The 22326-nt window shown below is 41.2% G+C and overlaps 1 protein-coding gene across 3 annotated transcripts in view; it reads right to left on the bottom strand.

Annotated features, from left to right (window-relative positions):
• ino80 (INO80 complex ATPase subunit) overlaps positions 1-22326 on the bottom strand; it is a 53028-nt gene that overhangs the window by 25775 nt on the left and 4927 nt on the right. For 2 of the 3 annotated variants that reach the window (XM_022203286.2, XM_051960998.1), the window contains exons 4-27: positions 22072-22229; positions 21307-21374; positions 20988-21134; positions 20776-20896; positions 20486-20691; positions 20319-20372; positions 19146-19349; positions 18843-19047; positions 18302-18369; positions 17985-18206; positions 16948-17028; positions 16447-16542; positions 15592-15651; positions 15333-15475; positions 14606-14690; positions 14408-14525; positions 14128-14213; positions 11074-11241; positions 10752-10885; positions 10335-10402; positions 10067-10160; positions 8952-9141; positions 5450-5590; positions 4712-4937 (exon numbers count right to left, since the gene is read on the bottom strand). In XM_022203286.2, the coding sequence (XP_022058978.2) occupies positions 4712-4937; positions 5450-5590; positions 8952-9141; positions 10067-10160; positions 10335-10402; positions 10752-10885; positions 11074-11241; positions 14128-14213; positions 14408-14525; positions 14606-14690; positions 15333-15475; positions 15592-15651; positions 16447-16542; positions 16948-17028; positions 17985-18206; positions 18302-18369; positions 18843-19047; positions 19146-19349; positions 20319-20372; positions 20486-20691; positions 20776-20896; positions 20988-21134; positions 21307-21374; positions 22072-22229 (3143 nt within the window). The remainder of the gene's footprint in view (positions 1-4711; positions 4938-5449; positions 5591-8951; positions 9142-10066; positions 10161-10334; positions 10403-10751; positions 10886-11073; positions 11242-14127; positions 14214-14407; positions 14526-14605; positions 14691-15332; positions 15476-15591; positions 15652-16446; positions 16543-16947; positions 17029-17984; positions 18207-18301; positions 18370-18842; positions 19048-19145; positions 19350-20318; positions 20373-20485; positions 20692-20775; positions 20897-20987; positions 21135-21306; positions 21375-22071; positions 22230-22326) is intronic. The other variant, XM_022203287.2, reaches the window with a different exon arrangement.

Consider the following 22326-nt stretch of genomic DNA (forward strand, 5'->3'; position numbering starts at 1 on the left):
GGTGAGGCTGGCCGTCTGTGTTGTTTTGTGCCTGTCTATCAGAGGGCCGGGGAAGCTTCCTGCCATTTTGCTGGAGAGCAGAGTTTCTTTGAAGGGACAGGAAGGCAGAGCTGCATTTCCCACAGCCTAATGTGAGCCGTAGGGCTACAACCGACTCACCTCCTTCTTGTATATCTCGGTGATACAGTGACATGCACATGAATTCAAACGCATAATGAAAGATCCTACATTCTGCAAAGCTCAAAGTCCACCACAAAGGTACAGAAAGCTCTGCTCCGTACCTGCCTGAAACTCCTCCTTTGAAGTCCAGGCATTTATCCTGTTACTCATCTATGTCACCGTGTAATTCATTTGCATAACACTTGTTAAACAGTTAGTTTGCCCTTCAAAGAATAAACAGCTTCTGGTTCAGCTATTTATAATTTCGGTAAATTGTCAAAATAAGTAATTTGTAGCAGATCCTGCGAAAAAAAAAAAAAAAATTCTGCTCTCCACAGTGCAACTGACACCTGTGGGCATCTGGAAAAATGCTAAACATACTGATTTCGTTTTTTTTTTTTTTTTACATTTTTGTAAAATAAATACAAAAATCAATGTTGAATTTGTATATGCATACTGCACAAAATATATTTTTGAGTTCTCCCTACTTCTAGTCATGACTGTACTCTTTCTATAGAGGCCTAGGACTTCATATTCCTGCAAAACTGAGGAAGTAAAAATGTGACAAGGTTAAAAAAAAAAAAAAAAAAAAACACACCCAGAAACTGCTTGGGGTTCACATGGTTCAAGAGACAGAAGCTATATTTGACCATTCCAAACATGGGGAAGAACATATGCCACAGCAATGTACAGTATGTGAAATATGCTTTTTGAACACTGAAACATGTAAACATATTCTAGCATAGTCCAAAAATAACATTAAGAACCTGTAAAAGTGCATAGTATGGGCTCTTTTTAAAAAAAAAAGAGCTACCCAACACAGACACACCTAAATGAGTTCTTTAAATTGCCCTTCCCACACATCCTCTCCTCCACAGCAGTGACAGTCGATTCCCAGCTCACAGTAAAGCTAGAAAAAGACTTTAGAGTCGGTGGCACAGTGAGAAGCCCGTCATTTTGTGGCCTGCTTCCTTCTAATTACTGTAAGTGAGATAGAGGCCACACAGGCGGCGAGGAAAGTGATTTCTGTGTCACACTGGAATGTTCGGCGAGCAATCCTACGGCGTGCGACTTCAAAACTATCAGCTTCAACTTTAAATTTGTCTCCACTTTAAATATAAAGCGACTCTGCTGTTGCTATGTGTTAAGTTTGGAGCAAGCAAAACAGAGGTGACCACAGGGCTGCGAGACCAGAATGACTGCGGAATTATGGCGTCTTCTGTCGCGTCCTGGTGGCTGCGTGGGTTCAGTTTTGGACTCGTGATGCCCTACTTGTTTTCTGGAGGTGCAGCAGCATCAGTATTCCCAATAATAATCTACTGCAGAGAATTCATTCAACATCTTTCCTTCAGGGGGAATTCTGCCATCACAATAACCCAAAAGCCTCAATTGTTTTTTCCTCCTCCATGGCCTGATTCCTAATAAGTCCTCTGATTAGATTCCTCTGTCGATATCAGCGGGCAGCCGTACTCACGCCATGGCGCTCAAAACAAACAGTTATTCAGCTCTGCCATTTGTTCTAAAGGTGTGGGGCTGGGAATGCAGAGGAGAGGGAGGCTGGGAAACTTCAGCTGGGCTACTGTACATATCTGAGCCTTGATGTGGCAACAATGCGTTCAGTGGAGGACGGGTGCCGCAGTGTTGGGTCACTTCCTTCCTACCGAGGCTGAGAACGAAGTGGGAGACCAGACGGGCTGAGAGGCAACGGCCAGATACTGATTCCAGATCAGCGCTCGGTCCTGTCCGTTAGCGAGACGGACCGAGGTGAAGCTTGTCCTCGGCCTGTGTTTGAGGAAAGGCAACACTGCCGAGCGTGGGAGAGTGTGTGCGGCGAGGTGAGGGATACCTCGGGCCCCGTGTGAGCGCCACACAGTTCCCTGAATGGGCTCGATGGTACACAAACAACACACAAGTACACACTGGCTCGCACACAGACTGACCATCTATTAGTGTTACCTAACTGAGCACTTGAACAATGACCAGTAGCTAAACTTCCTCGCTTTGTCTGCCTCCGTATAACTTCACAAGAGCTCTCAGACTGTTCTCACACAGACACACAAATACTTGTTTTGTTTCTCACTTTTGCACACTAACGCTCTCACAAGCACATGTACACACAGATGAGTAAAAGCAAAAAGCATTGCAATATCCAATATAATTTTTGTTTTAGTAAAAATGTGGCAGTAAATGCATTCCAATGCCATGAAAACACTTGTTAACCCTCTGAACTCGGAGCAGTTTCTGGGTGCTCCTGTCACATTTTGCCTCACTGTGGGCTCGTTTTTCTCTGCAGTATAAAGTCTTGCACCTCTATAGAAACAGCACAACCACGGCTACTAGTAGAGAGAACTCAGAAATATCTTCTGTGGAATGACAGTTATGAACCCATACATAACATTAGTTGAATTTCCTTGATTATTCACTTCACAAAAACGGAATAATACTTGAATCAGCATGTCTAGCATTTGTCCAAATGCCAAAAGATCATCTACTCCTTAAATTCTTTACAACCTCTACACATTTTTCACACTACTCTGCACATCCGCTGTAGAAAAACGTTTCAGCATGCTGAATGTTTCTTCCTACAGATTGCTCCTCTGCATATCATTTTTCAACTATAATGCATTTATCTTGTTGATCCAGTATGTTTTATCTTCCCGTCAGCCTCTCATGTCGTCTCCTCTCTGCTCTGTAGAAACACTGCCTACAGTTCAGCAGAAAACTGAGAGACTGTTGGTCACAGCTGAGTCAATAAGGGATTCTCAGTTGATTTGATGAACGCAGATTTTTTTGTTTTTGTACAGAACCTTGAGCAAACTATGTATTTTTGACAAATTGTTGTGCAAGACATGAATAATGTTATTTTGATGAAATATCAAGCACAGATTTGTTTGTTTTTCTTGTCTCACATGATTTGTTCAAGAACACTTGGAAATTTGAATGATAAATGTGGTAATTTGGGCAGTTTTTGAAAAGATAACATGCCTTTTAAACCCTCCGGCATGTTCTGGGGTTCAGAAGGTGAAACTAAAATATTCAAACTCACTGCAAGCTTAGCAAACACGTACAAAAGAACTCACGCGTCAACTTTCTAAGCAGCGTACCTCACAAAACAAAAAGCGAGCAGTCATCATAACCCGCGACACAGACAGTTTATCAGAGGTAGAAGGGTCCGGCAGGTCAGTGAGAACGGACGTGTTGTCTGTAAAAACCTGGCGAACTCTTTCACCCTGGACATCCATCAGCCATCTGAACCCTGCCAGCCAATCACCTTCCGCTCTGTCCCAGCGAACCCTCGACTGATAAAGTGCTGCTAAAACCACAAACACACCTTAATGGAAGGCACTGGTACATGCTTTTGAGTGTAAACCTCTGCAGAAACGCTTCATCTCAGTAAATCGATTAGACAGCAAAGGTTTAATAAGGCAGACAGGTAAACAAAGCTGCACAACTGACACAGCATCATGGTGTGGCTGCACGTCTTGATCAGTCTGCCACAGGGGGGAAAAGCTCAAGCGTATTTGGATTACATTAAGCCAGTCACATCCATCTTGGGTGATGCAGTGATAAAGTTCAGTCAAACAGGTGACAGTCGGAATTTTTTTGGGTGGAAATTCTGCCTGCAGGGAGGTAAGCTCTAAAGGAAAACTCTTTCAATAAAACGTTCCTCCATTAGCATTTTTAAGAAAAACCTTCAGATGTCTGTGTTTTCAATGAGGTTGGCTGCTCTTAATAGTTATTATCGTTATATATACTTTTTAGAGGTTGGTCTTAATAGTTTCCACCCTGTTTTAGTTTTTTGTTTTGTTTTGAAATTGGACTTAAATTTAGAGTTGTACTGTGTTGAGAGTTTTGCACACAATTTTGTTGCTGCCTGTCTGGGAATATTTCCAGCACTTTGGTCAACTCAGGTTGTTTCACACATGCTATATAAATAAATATCAAAATGACTAATTCACAAAGAAAAACTAGCAGGACAGTCTTACTGAAACGATCCAAAAAGGTTGGCAAAATCTGACATTTTCAGTGTGTAGGTTGGCGCTCGGAGGAAGTTGCCGTTTCCCGTAGTGAAGAGGATTTTGAAAATCATACCACACAGATAGCGCAAGAGGAGGTAAAAGCTGAATGAAACGTACGGCCAGTGGTAGACTTATACCTCAAATCTATCTATGCCTGACAGTGGCAAAATAAAAGCAGAAACAGGGATCAAGACCTCTAAGTGGAAGCCCTGTTTGACACAAAGCAATTCATGTATAACAGAAGTATAAATGTAGATAATTAATTACATGTTTCTGTGCAAAACAAGTGCATGCACTTTGAGTAAAAACCTAAATAGAAGATTGGTCTTTTTTACGATTGCAGGGCGGATCTCTGTGCTGCTCCTACACATGATGTATCCAGTGTCATTGATTATGAAGTAAACATAGTGATGCAGCAGCCGTTATACAAACACTTTGCTTACTTATTCACTAGTGTGAGCTGACCGATAAACACATCACAGCAACAATACTCTACAGCGGGAAAATATCTGAATAACACACACAGTCCTTACCAGGTATGCGAATGAAGGACCATCCATGGCGAGGGTAAAGGGCCATGACTCCCCCGGGGGATTGTGGGTAGAAGGAATTAGCCCTCGCACTCCAATCCGAGGCAAGTTCAGGGGAGCCGTAGAGAAAACACTGTTTGAAGATGGCGCCCCCTCCGCCGCGCGTCACCCGCCACTCGTATTCGGCGCTGCGGTCGGCACAATAATGCTCCATGGGAACTGCTGTCACCTAGGAAACCAAAGATAACATTGTAAGATGGAGAGGCAGAATATTTTACCCAAAACAAGAGCCGCGCTTTGCATGAAGCCGTTAAAAATAGGGCCGTTGATAGGCTTACTACAGAGATGCAGTAGATGGAGGGAAGTCGCTGCATGAAGGCTGGTTTCACTGAATCAGCAGCTTCTGTATGTGTGTGTGTGTGTGTGTGTGTGTGTGTGTGTGTAGACGGGGGGGCGAGAGGAAGCTTAACAACTGGTGGACAACCTGAGCAAGGAGCCTTTTCTGGAGGCTCTGTTTGTTTTAGGTGCAGCTGGAAGGCACCGTGGTCACCCCCACACCCTAACCACACACAGTCACACTCACACATTTCACACATCACAGCTTCTCATTGTTTCCCACAAAAGGCAGCTTCCCTCTTCCACTTCCACGACCACCCAAACGCCTGCCTGTCTTCACTGTCCACACAAACATGTTCAGGGCCCACAGCAGCGTCCTCCTCACGCCACTTTCTGCTCTCGTACCTTGGGTGTGGCGGCGAGCAGGAACTTGGGTGGCAGTGTGGGCTGGCAGGGCCTGAGCGTGGAGGTGAAAGAGTTCCTGCTGTGGATCCTCACGTCTGTGTGTCCCACCATGCCGGGCCTGGACGCTGTGAACACCAAATCCTGGAAAACAGACACAAAATCAACTGTAACTAAGGCCCAAACTGCAGAAATGGGGAATGGTGAAATGTTTTGAAAAGGCAGTAATTATCAAAAACATCATCAGAGCCGCTCCTGAACTCATGACTCTTCTAAATCGAGGAGATAAATGAAAACATAACCCACAAATTATAGGAAAACACAGCAAAAAGAGCAGAAGTAAACACACTGGAGCACACAGAGGTTATTGGGTGCATTGCTGTTGGTTAACTTTCACTGGCTCTATTCCTGAAAAATGACATAACATTTCAGCTCAATGCTTAAAATATTACGTTAAATGTGTGATTATGGCAGCTTATACTCTTTGAATTGCACATGTCACAGGATGAACTGGCTGCCTGATAGTGTAATCTTACATTTGGGCAAACTGTGGTGTGAATCAAACACATACATGTATAGCAAAGCTCATTGCTGAGGAGATAATGATGAATATTTTAAGTATAATGCAATTGCAGGTTTGAAAGGAATACAGTGATGTGTATCTTACTGTGTGTGGCATGAGTGTGTCCCATTGTGGGTACACAGTGCCATCTAATGGCAGATTGTCAGGCCGCCACTGGTGAAAAAAATCTAAATTTCTCTTCCTCACTGAAAGGCCAAAATTTGTATTCTTGGCAAAAAACCAGGATAAGTTATTAGCATTTTATAAAGTTAAGCAATAAAAGTTTCCACCACTCCAGACAAACTGGAGGGTTTTAGCACTCTCTGTGAGTGGATAATAAATTCAAGTTTTCAATCAATGTGTCATTAGCAAACTGTTATTCTGTGTCAGACAAATGTGTTGACAAATGCAAAAGTGGTATCTGCATCTTAGTATTTGACTGGTGTACTATGTGGGAGCTGGAATCACATTCAAAATGGCCAAGTAGTTTTAGAATGCATGATGGATACAAAGCAGAAACACGGAAAAACAGACAGAGGAGAGGTAAATGTACTTATAGTACACGTTGTATAACATACATACCATATTTAAACAGATATACTACATGAACTGGTTGGATACAGGGTTTTTCTGTATTAGGATGGGCCTTTGGGAGGGACAATGTAGGATCCGTCTAAAAAAAATTCAATGACTTTACATGACCTTTCAGAAATCAATGGAATTTGATAAAGACAATTCTCTGTTATCTCGAGTAAGTGAAACCACAATGAAAAAAAGACCACAGAGAAGCCTAAAGCTTTAATATTTCATCAAAATCACTTTATACTACATGTTTCCGTCAAAGAATTTGCCAAAAACAAAGATTTTGTGAAAGCGAACAAACAAAAAAAATTCTTTAACACACCTGACTCAGGGGCAAACAGTGATATGACAAAAATTCAGGAACTTTTTTCAGCTGAACTGCAGAATGTGCTTTGCATACAGAGCCATTATTTATTTTTCCAGTATTGGTAAAAACCTGTAGGTACTTTTGCACATTGATTTCATCAATTTTCACTTGTTCTTTTTTTATGATTTATGAAATTATGACTTCATCATAATGAACAAAAGTTTTTTCCTAAGTTATCTCAACTTCTAGACATGCTTGTATAGTTTCCATAGAGGAGCAGGACTTTATATCGTAGTGAAAAATTAACTCTCAGTGAAGAAACTCCACTTGCTCTGGGCTCACAGTGTTGGTAATTTAATTTCTATTGTTATTTTCAATTCTTATCATTTTAGTGCAGCTGAGCTTCCCCTCAGCGCTGATAAAACCCTTCTTGGAGGGGCAGCAACATTTCTCTATGCAGGAGAAACTCTGGTAGATTATAACCTGCGGCTGTTTTATACTGGGACACATGGAGACTCATACTGAGAAACAGAGAACCCAGCTGATGGAGCACCCCACAGTTACATGGGTAAAACTCAGGGCATTCGGTATTCAGACTTGCCTGGTTTTCTCTCAGTTTCTCAACAGGAGCAGCAGGAAAGCTGAAAGCAATACTGACCACAGTGTCAAGTCCACAGCCAGAGAGAGATGAGCCAAGCAGAGAGAAGTGGCACTGTGTGCCAGCTACACACAGCTTCAAAAGAAAAATGAGGAGTCGAAAGAAGTTGGCAAAAACTGTGGGAGTGAGTAATTTCTTCAAGCTCAAGTGGGAGTCTGGGGTCAGTGTGGTCATACAGCACACAGAGCATTAGCTCTCCAGGTGTCGGCGAGTTTCAGTTTCTTGCTTCTTATATTTTTCTGCTTGTTTCTTAAGCCGCTCCAGGGGGGAACCTAAGACACCAGGCAGCTGCCTGATTCAGTGTGATGAGGCCAGGACAGGAAGAAGGGGATGGAATTACCCCGACAGTATCTAGTTTACTACTCCTGAGTATTTTCCATCTAAGTTAAGTTGGTTTTAGCGCAAGACATATCTGGTTAACTGTTTGCTGTGTTTCAAATGCTTGTTAGCCAAGTAGGATGCCTGGAACACTTGCAGTAACAGAGTTGAGTACAGGCTGAAGCTGTACAGTTCTGTATATTTGAACTGGCTCCTACACATTGTACAGACTCTTTCCTACTAGCAATTAAATTTGCATATTGCCAAATAATACACACAAAAACCCCACAGGAAATATGTGCTGTCTCAGCGTAACCCCACTGCTCTAAGAGTCCAACACACATGAAACCATTCAAGTGCAGCTGAAAAGAGCTGTGGTGCACCACATTCATCCCCTGAGACACCTAGCTGACAAACACTACAGACTGCTCAGCTACCAGAATACTTTCATGGAAAACAATGTGCCATTTCTGTCCAAATCTTACAGTCTGCCACAAACCACCAGCAACACACTGGTGCCATATACAAATCCACACCAACTTCTGCTACCAGTATTCTCAAAGCCAGTGTCTCTAGAAAGAGCAGCGTCCAGTCAAACTGTTTTCATAACACCCAAGTAACAAACAGGAGCTGCTTATGATGATTCAACATCTGCACAATAAAAGAAGGACTAAGATAGCATGAAAAAACTAAAATTGTGGCTTGAAAATTTGGCCTTTTCTCTACTTTCTCTTCATTTTTTTTCTTGAAAAAATGCTTCAATGACTCCTGGAGCTTTCCTCTAAGGGCTGACAATAGACTGCAGATAGACAGGCCCCGGAGATATAAACTAGGGAAGTCAGCGTTATTGGGTCACAGAGATACAGAAGGATTAGGTTCCAACACTGTATCCCAGAGGAGCGAGAGGAAGCTCAGGGCAGAGAGCAAGATGTGTGGCCAAACACTGCCTGATGCTCAGGGGGAAGTTTCAGCACTGTCAGCAGCACATGTCTCCCTGCTGCTGTTTCTGTCACACAAACCGCAGATGGCCACTCAAGATTTCCTCGTTTACAGATTGCAGTCTGTGAATGTTTTTTACCTGCAGGACAGGGCTGGTGTGGGTGTTGGGGAAGGCGCTGGGTCTGTTCAGCCACAGAATCAGGTCCTTACGAGACAGACATTTAATTTCGGTCTGTGACGCCCCGTCTCTGGCTTCTTCTTCAAGGCTGAACAAACGCTGATTGTGTAGCCGGTATGCAGATTTCAGGGACAGAAAAAGTGCTAACCATCTGTGGAAGACAAGAAACAAAAACTCAAAGGATTTTCATAGAAATATTTGATAAAAGAATTTTGTCATCATCATAACTGCTGTACAAAGCTGGCAACTAGGTTGGAAAGGCATATTATCCTCAAAAAACGCCCAAACTATACCAATAATCATAGCCTGAAACTGTATAAACAGAAAGAATTGTCAGATTTTCAACTTTCTGAAAGACCTAATCCTGCGTATGTAGGCAGTAACCTGTAAATGTATCGAAGCTTAAAACTGTGACATAAAATTTTCAGTCACACGCAGTAGAAACTACAAGACACTGAGATGAAAATAAAACCAAATGGATCATTAAAATAAATTCAGTATGGCTCAGAAACAATAAACAGAGGTGCAAGTTGTTGGAGGATACATTCAGCATGGCGAAACATTATTCTACAGTTGGAGAATAGAGTGAAAAACAGAATCTGTAGAGGTTGTAAAAATATCTATAGCTCATGGAGGCGCTGCTTTTTCCGGTGTCGGTAACATCTGTGGCCACTTTTCTGATGTATGGTTGTTACTTTGTGACATTACATAAAAAACATTTCTCTCTCTTTTTCAGTGATTTATGGCATTCTAACTGTGTCATACTGCAAAAAAAAGACATTTCTGAGCTGTTTCTCCTTCTACTAATGGTTGTTTCCATAGAGGTGCAGGACTTAATATTGCAGTGAAAACTAGCTAAAATTAGCAAAAAAAATGAACAGGGTTTGGAGGGTTAAACCTCAGTTTCTGTACAGAGAGTACACCTCCAGAGCTGCTGGATGTTTATTGTTTTGCGAAAAGACATAACAGACAGTGTGGAGTCCGGTCTTCTTGTTGAGAAGGAGTGTGTTGACCCACACCGTTTTATTTCTACCAAACAGAGTGGAAAACAGTGAAGATGAAAACCTGATGCTCACCTCACTAAGGTGCCTTGCAGCATTAGATTGGACATCTCAGCTGGTGACACGTCAATAAAGCGCAAGAAGGAGAAACAGCTTCCTTTGTCGTCACCTGGAACAGAAAGAACAGAAAGCAGAATGAAGACTGAAGGAAAAAGAAAAAAACGTTGAAACAAATTGGAAGAAATGACATGAAACTGAGGGCTAAATGTCAGATAAGAGGAAAACGTCTTGGTTCTAGCAGGAGTTTTGTGTATTGTGGAAATAAAATCGGGCATGTGCTCACCTTTCCTGTGAAAAAGAGACTGCTGAATGTGATTTGGAGAGAAAGGAGACAACAGCACCTGAAGTAATCTGAGAAGGATACAGAGAGAAAAAAAGACCAGGTTACACCACTAAATATGAGAGACAGCTAAAGAGACTGAATCTGGGAATTTGGGTTTTGATTCCAGTTAAACCCACAGCATTCCTACGTTTACAGCTATAATTGGTATAATAGCCCTGTGTGAGTCCCAACTCAGCAACTGTCTGCAAGGACAAAGATTTGCCGAAAAATTCTAACATTTAACGGTGTTTGCACAGCAATTTCAAATATCTCCTCAAAACAATGTACGTGGAAATGGCAATAGGCCTGCTTTTATTGGATTCAGGGGTATATTTGTGAGGATCAAGTGTGTCTGTGAAAATTTCTGAGAGAACCTACTTGTTCTTGGCCTGGTTGTGTGCGTGGACGAGGCCGTGACGGTAGAGGAACTTGGACATGGTGTAAGGTTTGAGGAACATGTGGAAAGGAGAGCGTGTCTCCTGACGCTCAAACAGGTCAGGGTGGTTGCACACCTGCACAAAAACAACAAAAAGTTGCAAATAAATTACAAAGCAGCATGCCTGTTTGTTCTATTACTAAAGAATAAATATTCAAAGTCTTCTTGAAGATCTGTTGCAGCTAAATAACCTGAATTTTAACTCTTTGCAGCTGTAATTATTACTATTTTTGCACTGCAAGCCAAATGGTCCGCAGCTCGTACCTTCCTAAATTGCATGACCAGGTTCATGAGGGAGGACGTGGTGCTGTGGGCCTGCTGAGCAGTGCCCATGGAGGACTGCAGCAGGTCCTCGATGGAGATCTTGTTCCTCAGAGCCTGGTAGAGCAGCCTCTGTCTGGACGTCAGCTTGCAGTAAGTCAGGATCTCAATCTGAAGGCATAAAGCAGAGCAGGATGGAGTCAATAAAACTGTACAACTAAAGCAATGTCAATACCATTATCTTGTTTTCCTCGGTTGAGTAAAGCCAAGAAAAGGACAGACCCACAGGGAAATTTCTGTGTACGATTGCACATTGTTGGAAAAAAGACATCATAATATTTTGTTTTTCTGTAGTATCTATTGTAAAAATCAGATGACTTGAATAATTCTGTTTAGAAAGAATCCATCATTCTCAAATGATTGCGGTGATTTTGCAGGAGAATGTATCGGAAAGTCATTTTGAAAAAGGTGAAGAAAGCATTTTGGAACATTTCTGATGCAGTGCAAAAGTTGAATAGTTTTTTTTTTGGTTTGGATGAAAATCAGATCTGATTTCTGCTCTCATCATACCAAGTTTTGTGCTGCAGATTTAAACGAAACTATTAATCGTTTTGCCGCATGTCATGGCAAAAACTGCAAGACACAGCAGACTGTTTTTGGTCAACATCATTCTTTCTGTAACATATATATAAAGGATCTTTTGTTCCAACCAAATCTTCATTGTCAGCGTTTTACTCCTGTTTCTTGCTCATGTTGTTGTGCACATGTGGAGCCCCTGTGGTCCAAAACTCAAAAAGAAAGAAAAAAGTATCCAAGAAGCCTCAATTTAGAGTGAATGATGCATCAGACAGACTTGTTTTGTAGATCAATCATGGAAAATGAGAAATCTGTGAGTTTTCTTTTTGTATCAAGCAGCAAAAAAAAGTTGCAGCATGATATTTGATTTCATTTGCAACTTGACTGCTGCTCATTTGCACATCGTAATGTTGATCCTGTATCAATATATTATGCAGCCATGTATTTGCAGGTGTAGTTCAAGTCAAAATCTCCTGCAACATTTTTTTTTGAGTCCACAATACTCTTCTGTTATGCTCATGTGAAAACACTGTGTGCGATTTCACATGAGCCTAACCAAAAATTAATTTATGGGTGCAAACGTCAACATTCTTTAAACACACATCGACCTTTTGGGTTTTATCTAATGCCACACTTTAATGAAAGCAGCGAGCGAACCATAAAAACCAACCATGGACCGCGAGTGAACCTCGACGGCCGACACTGGCGTCAGCCCGCTGACAAAACAAGAGAAAACCAGCGAGAGCGCAGCAGTAAAGGAAGTGGGCTGGCAGGGCTGCATCATGTGGGTGCAGGGGAAAGTGAAAAAGACAGATGTGGGGGAGTGGTGAACTCTGCCATTCCTCCGACTCTGTGCATCGAGACTCCCACAGTAGATGAGTGAGTATGTGTTCGCTGCCTGTGACAGCAGGAGACCCCGAGTCCAACATCTGTCAGGAGGATCTGCCAGCGCGAGCATCATTCACGTTCTTATTACAACACTCTCTGTGTGAATGAGCTGCTCAGATGGAGGGACGCTGCAGATTTAACCAGCAGACAAAGGAAGTTTATCTACTTGTTGACAACATGTGACGCTGCATTATTAAGTGAGAACTGTCACTTAAAATTAAATTCAGCCAAACTTTTTCAGCGCACACTCATACTGTAATTCTTCTTCTTAAATTAAGTAGTGAGATTTTATGTGCCTGATGCAAATTTTTTCTCATGTCGAGCTCAGACTGCAGGAGTTCTGGGGCGTTTTATCCCCATTTCACCTCTACAGACAGTCACAGGAGAACTCTGGTCTGGGATTTTGGTCTGAATCAGAGTTTGGCCTCGACTATTTTGTCATTCATTAATGTGAGGGGTTTTAGAGATCCAGTCTTAACCCTGGATAACTCTACAATTTCATTTAGCAGATGCTTTATCCAAAGCAGCATACATCTGAGAGCAGATACAACACAAGCAAGGATCTAGTCAGGAGAAAACAACCTGGATCAGTGCCATAAAAAAGAATCTCTGAACTTCAAAACCCGCCAGCGGGGTTGGAAAGTATTTTAATTTAAAACTACAACCCAAAGCTGCACAACTTATCAGAGTAGTATTATCGGAAACTACTAGACCGTGATATATTCCAATATTTGAAAATGTTAAACCCTCTGAACTCCAAAACCCGCCACAAGGTTTCAAAGGCATGCTGTCTATAAAAGAAAAATTGCCATAGTGACACAATCAGTCAGAAACTGTAAAAACAGAAGAAATAGTCAAACTTTCCATCCTGTGTGATGTGCAATTCCTTTTAGTTTACCAAATCTAAGCCTGAAATCTCAACATTTCACCACAATCATTGTATTCAGCATGTCTCATTTATAATTTTTTTTCCAAAAATAAGCTCTTTGCAGCAGAAAAATTAAGTTCTCCACGATGCAACTACGAAACCATGACTGATTTAACCGTGATCAATGGTTACATGGCAGAATTTTTTGGCTGAACTACAGTCTGTGTTTACACAGATTAGACAGGAGACACATATGGATACAAATCAGAGCAGTTTAGAGTAAAATAAAAAATGATATTTTAACAAAAAAATAAATTTAAAATGGTTCAAAAAATTGTACACATAGAACCAAGTTGAGAAACATTTCTAGACTAAAACGCCCCCATGTTTCCATATGAAATTTCCCCATGAATTCTGTATTTGTCACGATAATGTTGATAATAGTGTGTCATGCATCACTACTTTTGTAATCTTGTAGTGTGTCCATTTCCAACATTGGAAAGAAGAATGTCTGTAAAGTATCTCCGTGGGTAGAACTTGATTTCAAAATCTGTTTCGATTTTAAATCTCCTGTAGCCAGAGCCCAGAACCAAGGACATCATTTGGAATAATTACCATTTTTGGACCTTTAAAAACTGAAAACTGAGAACAGCTACAACTTCATGTTTAAAATTTGTTCTGTTTAAATATACACTTCTGGACAGGAGGCGCGGTTTAGCAAATACCTTGTCTGAGAGCTCGTTTTCCACATCCTTCTTGATCCTGCGCAGCATGAAGGGCTTCAGGATCATGTGCAATCTGGAGAGCTGGTCTGAAACACAAACATCAAACAATCACGTTTAACTACAAAACAATCTACATGCAACAGTAAGCAGCGATAAAAGCTGCGCATTGACACACAAATTACATAATTTCTGAACAAACAAGGTGAAAAATATTATGTGTCGTCAAGTGGAAAATAGGGGAAAAATGCAGCTGAGAGAGAAACATTTTTGCTGCACTCACTCTCATCGATGGCAGACTTGTTTTCGGCGTGACTCTCTATGTCCTTGGAGAACCACTCGTTAAACTCTTCATGGGAATCAAACAATGTGGGCATGATGAAGTGCAGCAGGGCCCACAGCTGAGAGACAGTAATAACACGAGGTTGTTAACACTTCTGAGTCGCGCACACACTTGCCAACACTCACAAACGCTGCTCACCTCGGCCATTGTGTTCTGGATGGGAGTCCCAGTGAGCAGGAGTCTGTTTCGACACTGGAACTGCAGCAGGATTTTCCACCGAACACTGAAAATGAACAGAAATTGAGTTTCGGATCTAATATAACAAGCATTTATTATCCGTATCTATTATCTAGTATAAAGTAATCATACCAGTTACTGACCTGAGTGTGACTAAAGCTTTTTCAAAAACATTTCCTAAGTGAATTTGTACTTTTTGACCAGTAAAAGCCGAGAAATGATGCAAAGTCATGCAGCTGTGGAGGCTGATGATTTTTTTCCCAGACTTCATTATTGATTTCCATAATGATTTAAAGAACTGTGTCCTTGTTCTGCATATTTGTACTGATTTATTACAAACTGTATTCACTTATCATTTCTGAAAACACTTTCCCATGCATACTGTGCCTTAGAAAAGAATGTTTTACCAAACTCAGAGGAAACTACAGGATTCTGTCCATATCAGCGTGCAGCGACTAGAATAACGGCTTTTAGTTAGATTTTTCTTTCTGGGACCAAATTTAGTTGGAATAGTGCCGTTACTAAAGCAGCTGAAAGTGAGAGCATATGCAAAGTATCCTAAATGGTTCATTTATTCTACAAAACAATGAAAATGTAAACTATGGCATGTGTTTGGGGATATACACTAGCATATGAAACACACAATACGGACATGCTAACGGGTAAAAACAAAACATTAATGCTTTACCTGGTGCTGCTTTTCAGTGCCTGGGCCTCATCCAGGACCATGTACTGCCACTTGACCCTCTGAAAGTATTTGACATCTTGGACCACCAGCTGGTAGCTCGTGATCACCACGTGGAATGGTGCGTTTTGCGTGTAAAGGGTTTTCTATCCAAAAAAATAAATGGATCAGAAAGAAAAATAACAACGCAGCCTTTAATGACCAGACAAGAAACAGTGATGTAGCTTCATGAATTGTCTTTTCAAAATCCCTTTAGCTTTACCTGGCTCCAAAATTTGCGAATCACTTTGCGATCATGAGGGTTTCCCCAGTATGGTAACACCTGATGGACAAATAATCAATATTACAACAAAGGAAAAGAAGTGTCAGTTCTGTCAGTTAATTTGCATAAACCAATAGAATCACTGTGTGAAACTTCTGCATCTAACCTACTCTTTCAGAACTTCTACAGTTACACTGAGTAATGCAAGAAAAACAGCCGCCGTGATGTTCTCAGAGGCAACATAGCATCACATATGAATCACTGCAGCATTTGCTGATGTGGAATGTGATGTGAAAAGATTTACACATCATTGCATCACTCAACACGAGCTGGTACTCCATTGTTTTCAGTCAGTCTTGCTTTGAGTGCTCAGGAAGCTTATCTTCAAATTGTGTAATAGGGTCTTTTCACACCTCATTAGCAAAACAAACTGGAAACTGATTTATTTCAAAACTCGCTGAGAAAGTGGGCACAGCTGAATGTTGAGCACAACGAAGCGTTATGCATATTATAGTGTGTGTGCAGTCGAGTGTAGCTGACATATTTATGTGTTTGACAAATGATTTTAGTCCATCAAAGGCCAGTTAAGGCGTGCAGAAGGATTTTTGGAAAACAGCAACAAAACCAGAAACAGCTTTGTCGTCGTGCGTGAGCAATGCAGCAATACTGCCGCCTAATGGACAGTTCTAAAAATGCTTCATATCTGATTACAGCTTCTAAAACAGCATTTCTCACAAAACTAACACAGCTCGGGTTTAAAAATACGACGACAGAAGAACAATAGAAGTGGAGATGTGGGGATTCTGGGGACATGTGTTTGCAGGTGTTTCCGCTGGTCCCGTTTTAAATTCTCACCTTGAATTTGGGCACAAAGCGGGTGAACTCCTGATGCCAGTTGTTGAGTGTGGACGCCGGAGAGATGATCAGGAATGGACCCCAGATGTTGTCTCTCTGAGCAGGAACAGTAAAAAGAGAATTCATCATCAGCCTCTGCAACAGGTGGTCGCTGCATGTGTGAGCGGCACCCAATAACAGGAAGCCCCGGCGGAGCTCAGCATGCTGTCAGCAACAGTTCACTGAAAAGAACACATTTCCCCTGAATTCCACTTTTTCCCCTTGTTGGAGTTAAGGTATCTAAAGTGTCGACAAATCATCTATTTACGGCAATGAAACCAGCTCAATGAAATGTTCCAGCACCTGCCAAAAGCTCAGCCAGAGACTCTTTAGAGGATGCAGGTGCACACAGAAGCTGCCTAATAGATGTTTTTGCAAGTCAGAAACAATAGCAGAGACGGCCGAATATTCCACAAACGGTTTTGGAAGAATGAAACCTGCTGATCTGGTTCTGTTTCTCACCTCTGCCAGGTGGGCCAACAGGGCAATACTTTGAACTGTCTTCCCCAGACCCATTTCATCTGCCAGGATTCCATTGATTCCCTGCAGAAATGAGAAGAAAACCAAGGAAAACAATCATCTGATGTGCATGAATGATCATAAAATATCATGGAATCATTGAAAAGTCAAGAAACAGAGCAATGACTAAACTAAAAACATCCTCAAAATTATGTGTTTTGACTGATGCTGAAAACACAAATGCTGACCAAAAACGATGCTGATGAGCACTGTATTACACCAATGGCTTTCCGCCATTATTCTTGAACTCTTTTCACCAAAATTTTAACATCAAACCCCTTTGACAATTCACATCTCTAACCATGTTAAAACTGAACATATTAGGGGCTATCAAAAAGTCCAAAGGCAAGCAGTAACATGCAGTTTTCTTTAAAATTATCAGTATTATTATGAATTTTCACAGATTCATTCAGATTTCACAGCCGTCTTTCTCTAGTCAACACTGTGGTTTCAAGCAATGTCTTGTCAACAAGGCTATTGATCGGTTACACATTATGAGTAACAGCTCAACAATGGAGGATAAATGTTCAAAAAGTTAAACATGATAAAACATAAATAAAATGTCTTTCCGTAAAGTTTTGTGCTGGAGCTCTAGACATCAAGACTTTCATTTTTATTGCAAAGGTGTATCACTTCCAATTACTGCAGTATAGTCTCCCTGTTTACTAATACTTTGTATTTGCTCTAAAAATGATTTACAACGCATGACAGATGGCGCTTATAATGTTTACAAAACAGGATTTTGAGGAAGTGTTCTCAGCACTGCAGGAGCACTGGGAGCAGAGGAAGCTGCTTTGAAGCGGATACAGGTCAAACCTAAATCAGGTACGGTTTTTGATTTTTATAAACCTTCTGAACTTTTTGATCAGACTGCACAAATCAACCTCACAACTGAGAGAATCATTGAGTGTTACAAAAACGGTAATCATAAATGAATGACACGAAAATCTTTCTTTCAAAGTAGAGACAGACGTGGGTACCTGCTCATAGAGGTTGGCCAGCCAGTTCATGCCTTTGAGTTGGTAACCTTTGAGTTTTCCGTTGAAGATGGTGGGTTGAGGAATCTCTTCCCCTGCGTGGATGGATGGATTCGAAAGGCTGTAGCTTTCTCCAAAACCAGAGCCAAGGGCCGAGGACAAACTAGCAGCAGTGTGTAGGGATGCACTGCGACTGTCTTTGGCCTCTTCGTCAAACATTCGCGTCTACAAGGAAAGATTTGGAGATTAATCACAGTACAGGTGGGGTTGTATGACATGAGGGAATAAGTGCATCTCTGAGGTGCACATGGTCAACGTACTCTCTCCTGATGAATCTGGTAGGCCTCTTTGGCATTCCTCAAGGCCTGAGACTTGTAGTATTCGCTATCTGTAATCATAGGCGAACACATGGCACAAAAGAATTAGAAACACATTCAATCTGACATTTCTTTCCCCATATACAGGAGTACATTGCCAGTAAAGTTTAAAATGAAGTATTAACCAGGTATTTCCCACTTCATCAGGTAAATGAAATGAATTACAGAACACCAGCATTAGCAAACAACAGACTGGAACTTGTGAAGATATGCGATTATTGTTTAAAAATGACTCGCTTCATAGTTTTGTGGTTTATTACACAAATATTCCTGCTCCTCAAAAGCACATGAAGACTTTATTATAACTTGAAAACAAACCTCTAGACAAGAATGCCGCTAAAGAGAAAAAACCAAAACAATAAGTGCTACTTTTCACTCTGAATTTGACAACTGGTCAATAATTCTTCAAAGTGAGTCAAGATATTCCAAATTCAGTCATCAATACTGTGTTCCTATTTATTAAACTTGACTGAGCGGTTCATACCATAGTCCTCCTGTCCCATGTTGACCATCACTCCTCCTCCAATGTCGATCTGTCTCTGGGCTGCAGTGTCTTCAAGCTTCCTCAGAATTTCCTCCTGAGCTGCGTCTCCTCCTGGACCTCCAACGCTGGCTTTACCGCTCATAAAGTGGGCGTACAGCTCTGTCTGGGTGATGAGGAAGTTCAGTTTACGCTGCTGACGCTTGGCCTGTGAGAGACAAAGAGCAGCACACAGAGAAAATAAGCACCACTTATGATTTTCAAAGTGTAATATGATAAAGATGTTACAACTTGCTCGTCACCTACCTCTCTCATCTCTTCGTCTAGTTTTCGCTGCTCCAGAGCTTCCTTCTCGGCCCTCTTCCGGTGCTCCTTCTCCACTTTGTCATATTTCTTCCAGTAGAGCATCATCTCCTTGGTGAGGCGTCTGGCACGAGGTAACGTCTCTTTGCAGTTCTTCTGAGCCTGGATAGCTGCACGCCGGACTTCTCGCATGCACTGATGAGCAAGCTGCGGTGACCAGAGCAGACAATGAAGACTTGTTTCTTAACACATAAAATAAATTACTGAAAAGATATGAGGCGACTGAACTATGCAGTACTGAATTGTGGGGTTAGCCCGTTTAACTACTTTTCATCAGTTTTGTTTTCGGGATTATGGCTTGATGAAACACTGCAGCCATACCTACAGTACACTAAGCATTGCTGAGTGAATAGGGAGTGATTACATCTACTACAGGATTGATTTTGCTCGCTAGCTGTGCAAATGTATTGTTCTTGGATGTTAGAATGTGCAGAGGAACTTAGTCTTGTTTTTCTCTGAATGATGAGATGAACAAGAGGTGGGCTCATTTTGTGATAAGGCACATACAACTTCTGCAGAGACAATTTTATACTGCGTAGTTTTACAAACTTTCATCTACAACAGCAGGGAAGCACAGATAATCACCACAGTTCTTTATCCTTCCAGGCACTAACATATGGTGCCATTGTCTGCAGTAAATATCCGCCAATGATTGCTTGTTTTACTGTAAGAGGTCATTTTAGTCCAAAGCTGCAAAGTAGTGAAGATATTCTGTATCTGCAGTGTTTGTTTATGATTCTACATCTGACCTGTTCGGTTCAGTCAAAACAAACTCACCTCCATTTGCACGGTTAGGATGGTTCATTTGGGCTGTTGAGAAAGCCGCTTCAATTTTCAGCATTTTTAAGACAAATTTATAAACTTTAACTTTGGCGGGGTGTTTAATGACACACTTTTCTGTTGTGTAACAAACTCAGAACACAAGTGTTCCGTGTAGCTTTACATGGACTTCAAGCTACACTTTACTCTGGCTTGACACATAAATTAGGAATTTGCACCAACAAGTCAACCATCAATAGAAAAAGGTGAAAAGAAACTAAGAATCTTTAACAAAAAGGTTGCTCATTGACATGAAAGTTCTTTTTCATCATACAGTAGTGCGCACACTTCCCTTACCTTCTTAGCATTGGTCAAAACTAGGTTCTTAGCAGAGGTCTTCTGCTTGAAAGACTGCAAAAAAGTATAAACAGGACAATTAGAACTTTAAAAACGTGCAGAAAATCAAAACACTCAACCATAAACATATGGGCATGAGTCTGTGGCCATGTCTTTTACACACTGACCTTGGGGATCTCCTTTTTGGCGATGGTAAGCCAGACCTTCCGCCGCCGCGCGTTGAGCTGCTCAACAGTGAGGTGTTTCTTCTTGACCATGGGCAGTGGAGCATCATGGGAAAACTTAGCAAAGATTTTAGTGACATAAGGACGCTCCTCATCCAGAAATTCTCCCTCTCCCCGCTTCTTTTTCTTCTTCACTTTTTTCAGTTTGGCTAAAAGAAAAAAAAACTAAATGTAAATCTTCTTCACAATTTCAATAAATGCTGAGTTATTCATCCTTTCACTGTTTTTCTTACCCTTAAATTTCTTTTCATCTTTAATTTTCTTTTTCTTTGGGCCCAGCAGATGACGCTGTTGCTCATAGAAGGGATCATGACTAGACAGGAGTCCAGTGCTGTAGTACTGATACTGGTGAAGCTGCAGGAAAAAGATGCCACATCAAACACATAAATCGCTTGCATTCTAAACATTAGTAGGCACTGCGTTTGGTCTGTCTGTGCTTCTGTACCTCCCGGTCGGAGTAGAACTTGCTCTGATGCTGTCTGGTGTGTCGATGCAGCCTCAGCATGTCATGCAGCTCCTCCCGAGATAAACTGAAGTTAGCGTCATCCGAGTCCGTGTCCGAGTCGGTGGTGTCATCACTCAGCAGGATGCTCTGCAGGAGACGGAAGAAGAAGGTGTTTATAAAAAGCAGAAGATGTATGATATACAGTGTAAAACAGAAAGTAAAACCGCAGCAAAATGCTCTAAACAAGTTTAATTTACTGGCATTTGTTTAATCTGCTAATCAACAGGAAATATAGTGGAGAGTTTGTTAGTGTAAATACCTTGAGCCATTTCCTGTTCTTCTTCAGCTTGGTAAAATTGTAGAGACTCGTTTTATCTGCCTTTTGGTCTGCAGAGTTTAAAAGGAAATATAAATATGCATGAACTGCATCTTCCATGAAGAGATAAAGGACACCAGTGAAGGTGTGCATGTGTGGCAACATGTGAATAAGACACCGCTTTGGAAATCATTATCAAACCACTGTGAGCAGGAGTTTCTGCTTCTTTCTTTGCAGTTCTTTTTGGAGAAATACTGCATTTTCTTGCAAGGGCTGCAATGAACAGCCATTTGGTTGATTCCAGGGCGGTTAGCAACATCTCTCTCTAGCTGTATTGCTCTTTGTTAAGATGTACCTTCAGACATGAATAAAAACCAAAATATTATAGCTGTAAAATGGAGAACCAAAACTGACGTACAAGTTATTGGATGAAAATAATAATAATAATAATCAGGTGATTCTGAGAGGGTCAGTTGGGAAGCACTGATTCATTTTTCATGGAATGACCCATCTGTTGTCTTTACATATACAGCTTATTCACAAAATAATGGTGACTCAAACAAGTCATCTGGTGCAAATTATTTCATTTTTAAACAAAATTGCTTGTATTTAATAATTACTGGACTTTTTTCAAGACTTTTTTTGAACCACTATGATAAAATGTTAACAAAATTAGTGATGTGAAAAACCTGTTGTGTAGATTTTGCAAAGAAAATAACAGATGGTTTAATACCTATTTACAAACCCTTAACTGAGAATGTTTCTTACCTTTACCTTGCAGAAGAACTCCATTAAGAGGCTTTCCGTCTGCTAGTCCATCCCCTTGTTCACACGGCTCACTCTTCACTGTCAAAGCTGTATGTTGACTGGAGGAGTCTAGGGATAGTCCTGTCCCCAATGCACCATCACTGTCATCGCTGTCATCACTACAACAAGAGAAACATGCAGCTCTAAACCCACCATTTACATCTACTTTTCTCTTTGGACGCGTTTTGTAGCAGTAAATGTCAGAGTGATGTTACT

The sequence above is a fragment of the Acanthochromis polyacanthus genome, chromosome 16, assembly GCF_021347895.1.
Source record: "Acanthochromis polyacanthus isolate Apoly-LR-REF ecotype Palm Island chromosome 16, KAUST_Apoly_ChrSc, whole genome shotgun sequence".
NCBI classification, from domain to species: Eukaryota; Metazoa; Chordata; class Actinopteri; family Pomacentridae; genus Acanthochromis; species Acanthochromis polyacanthus.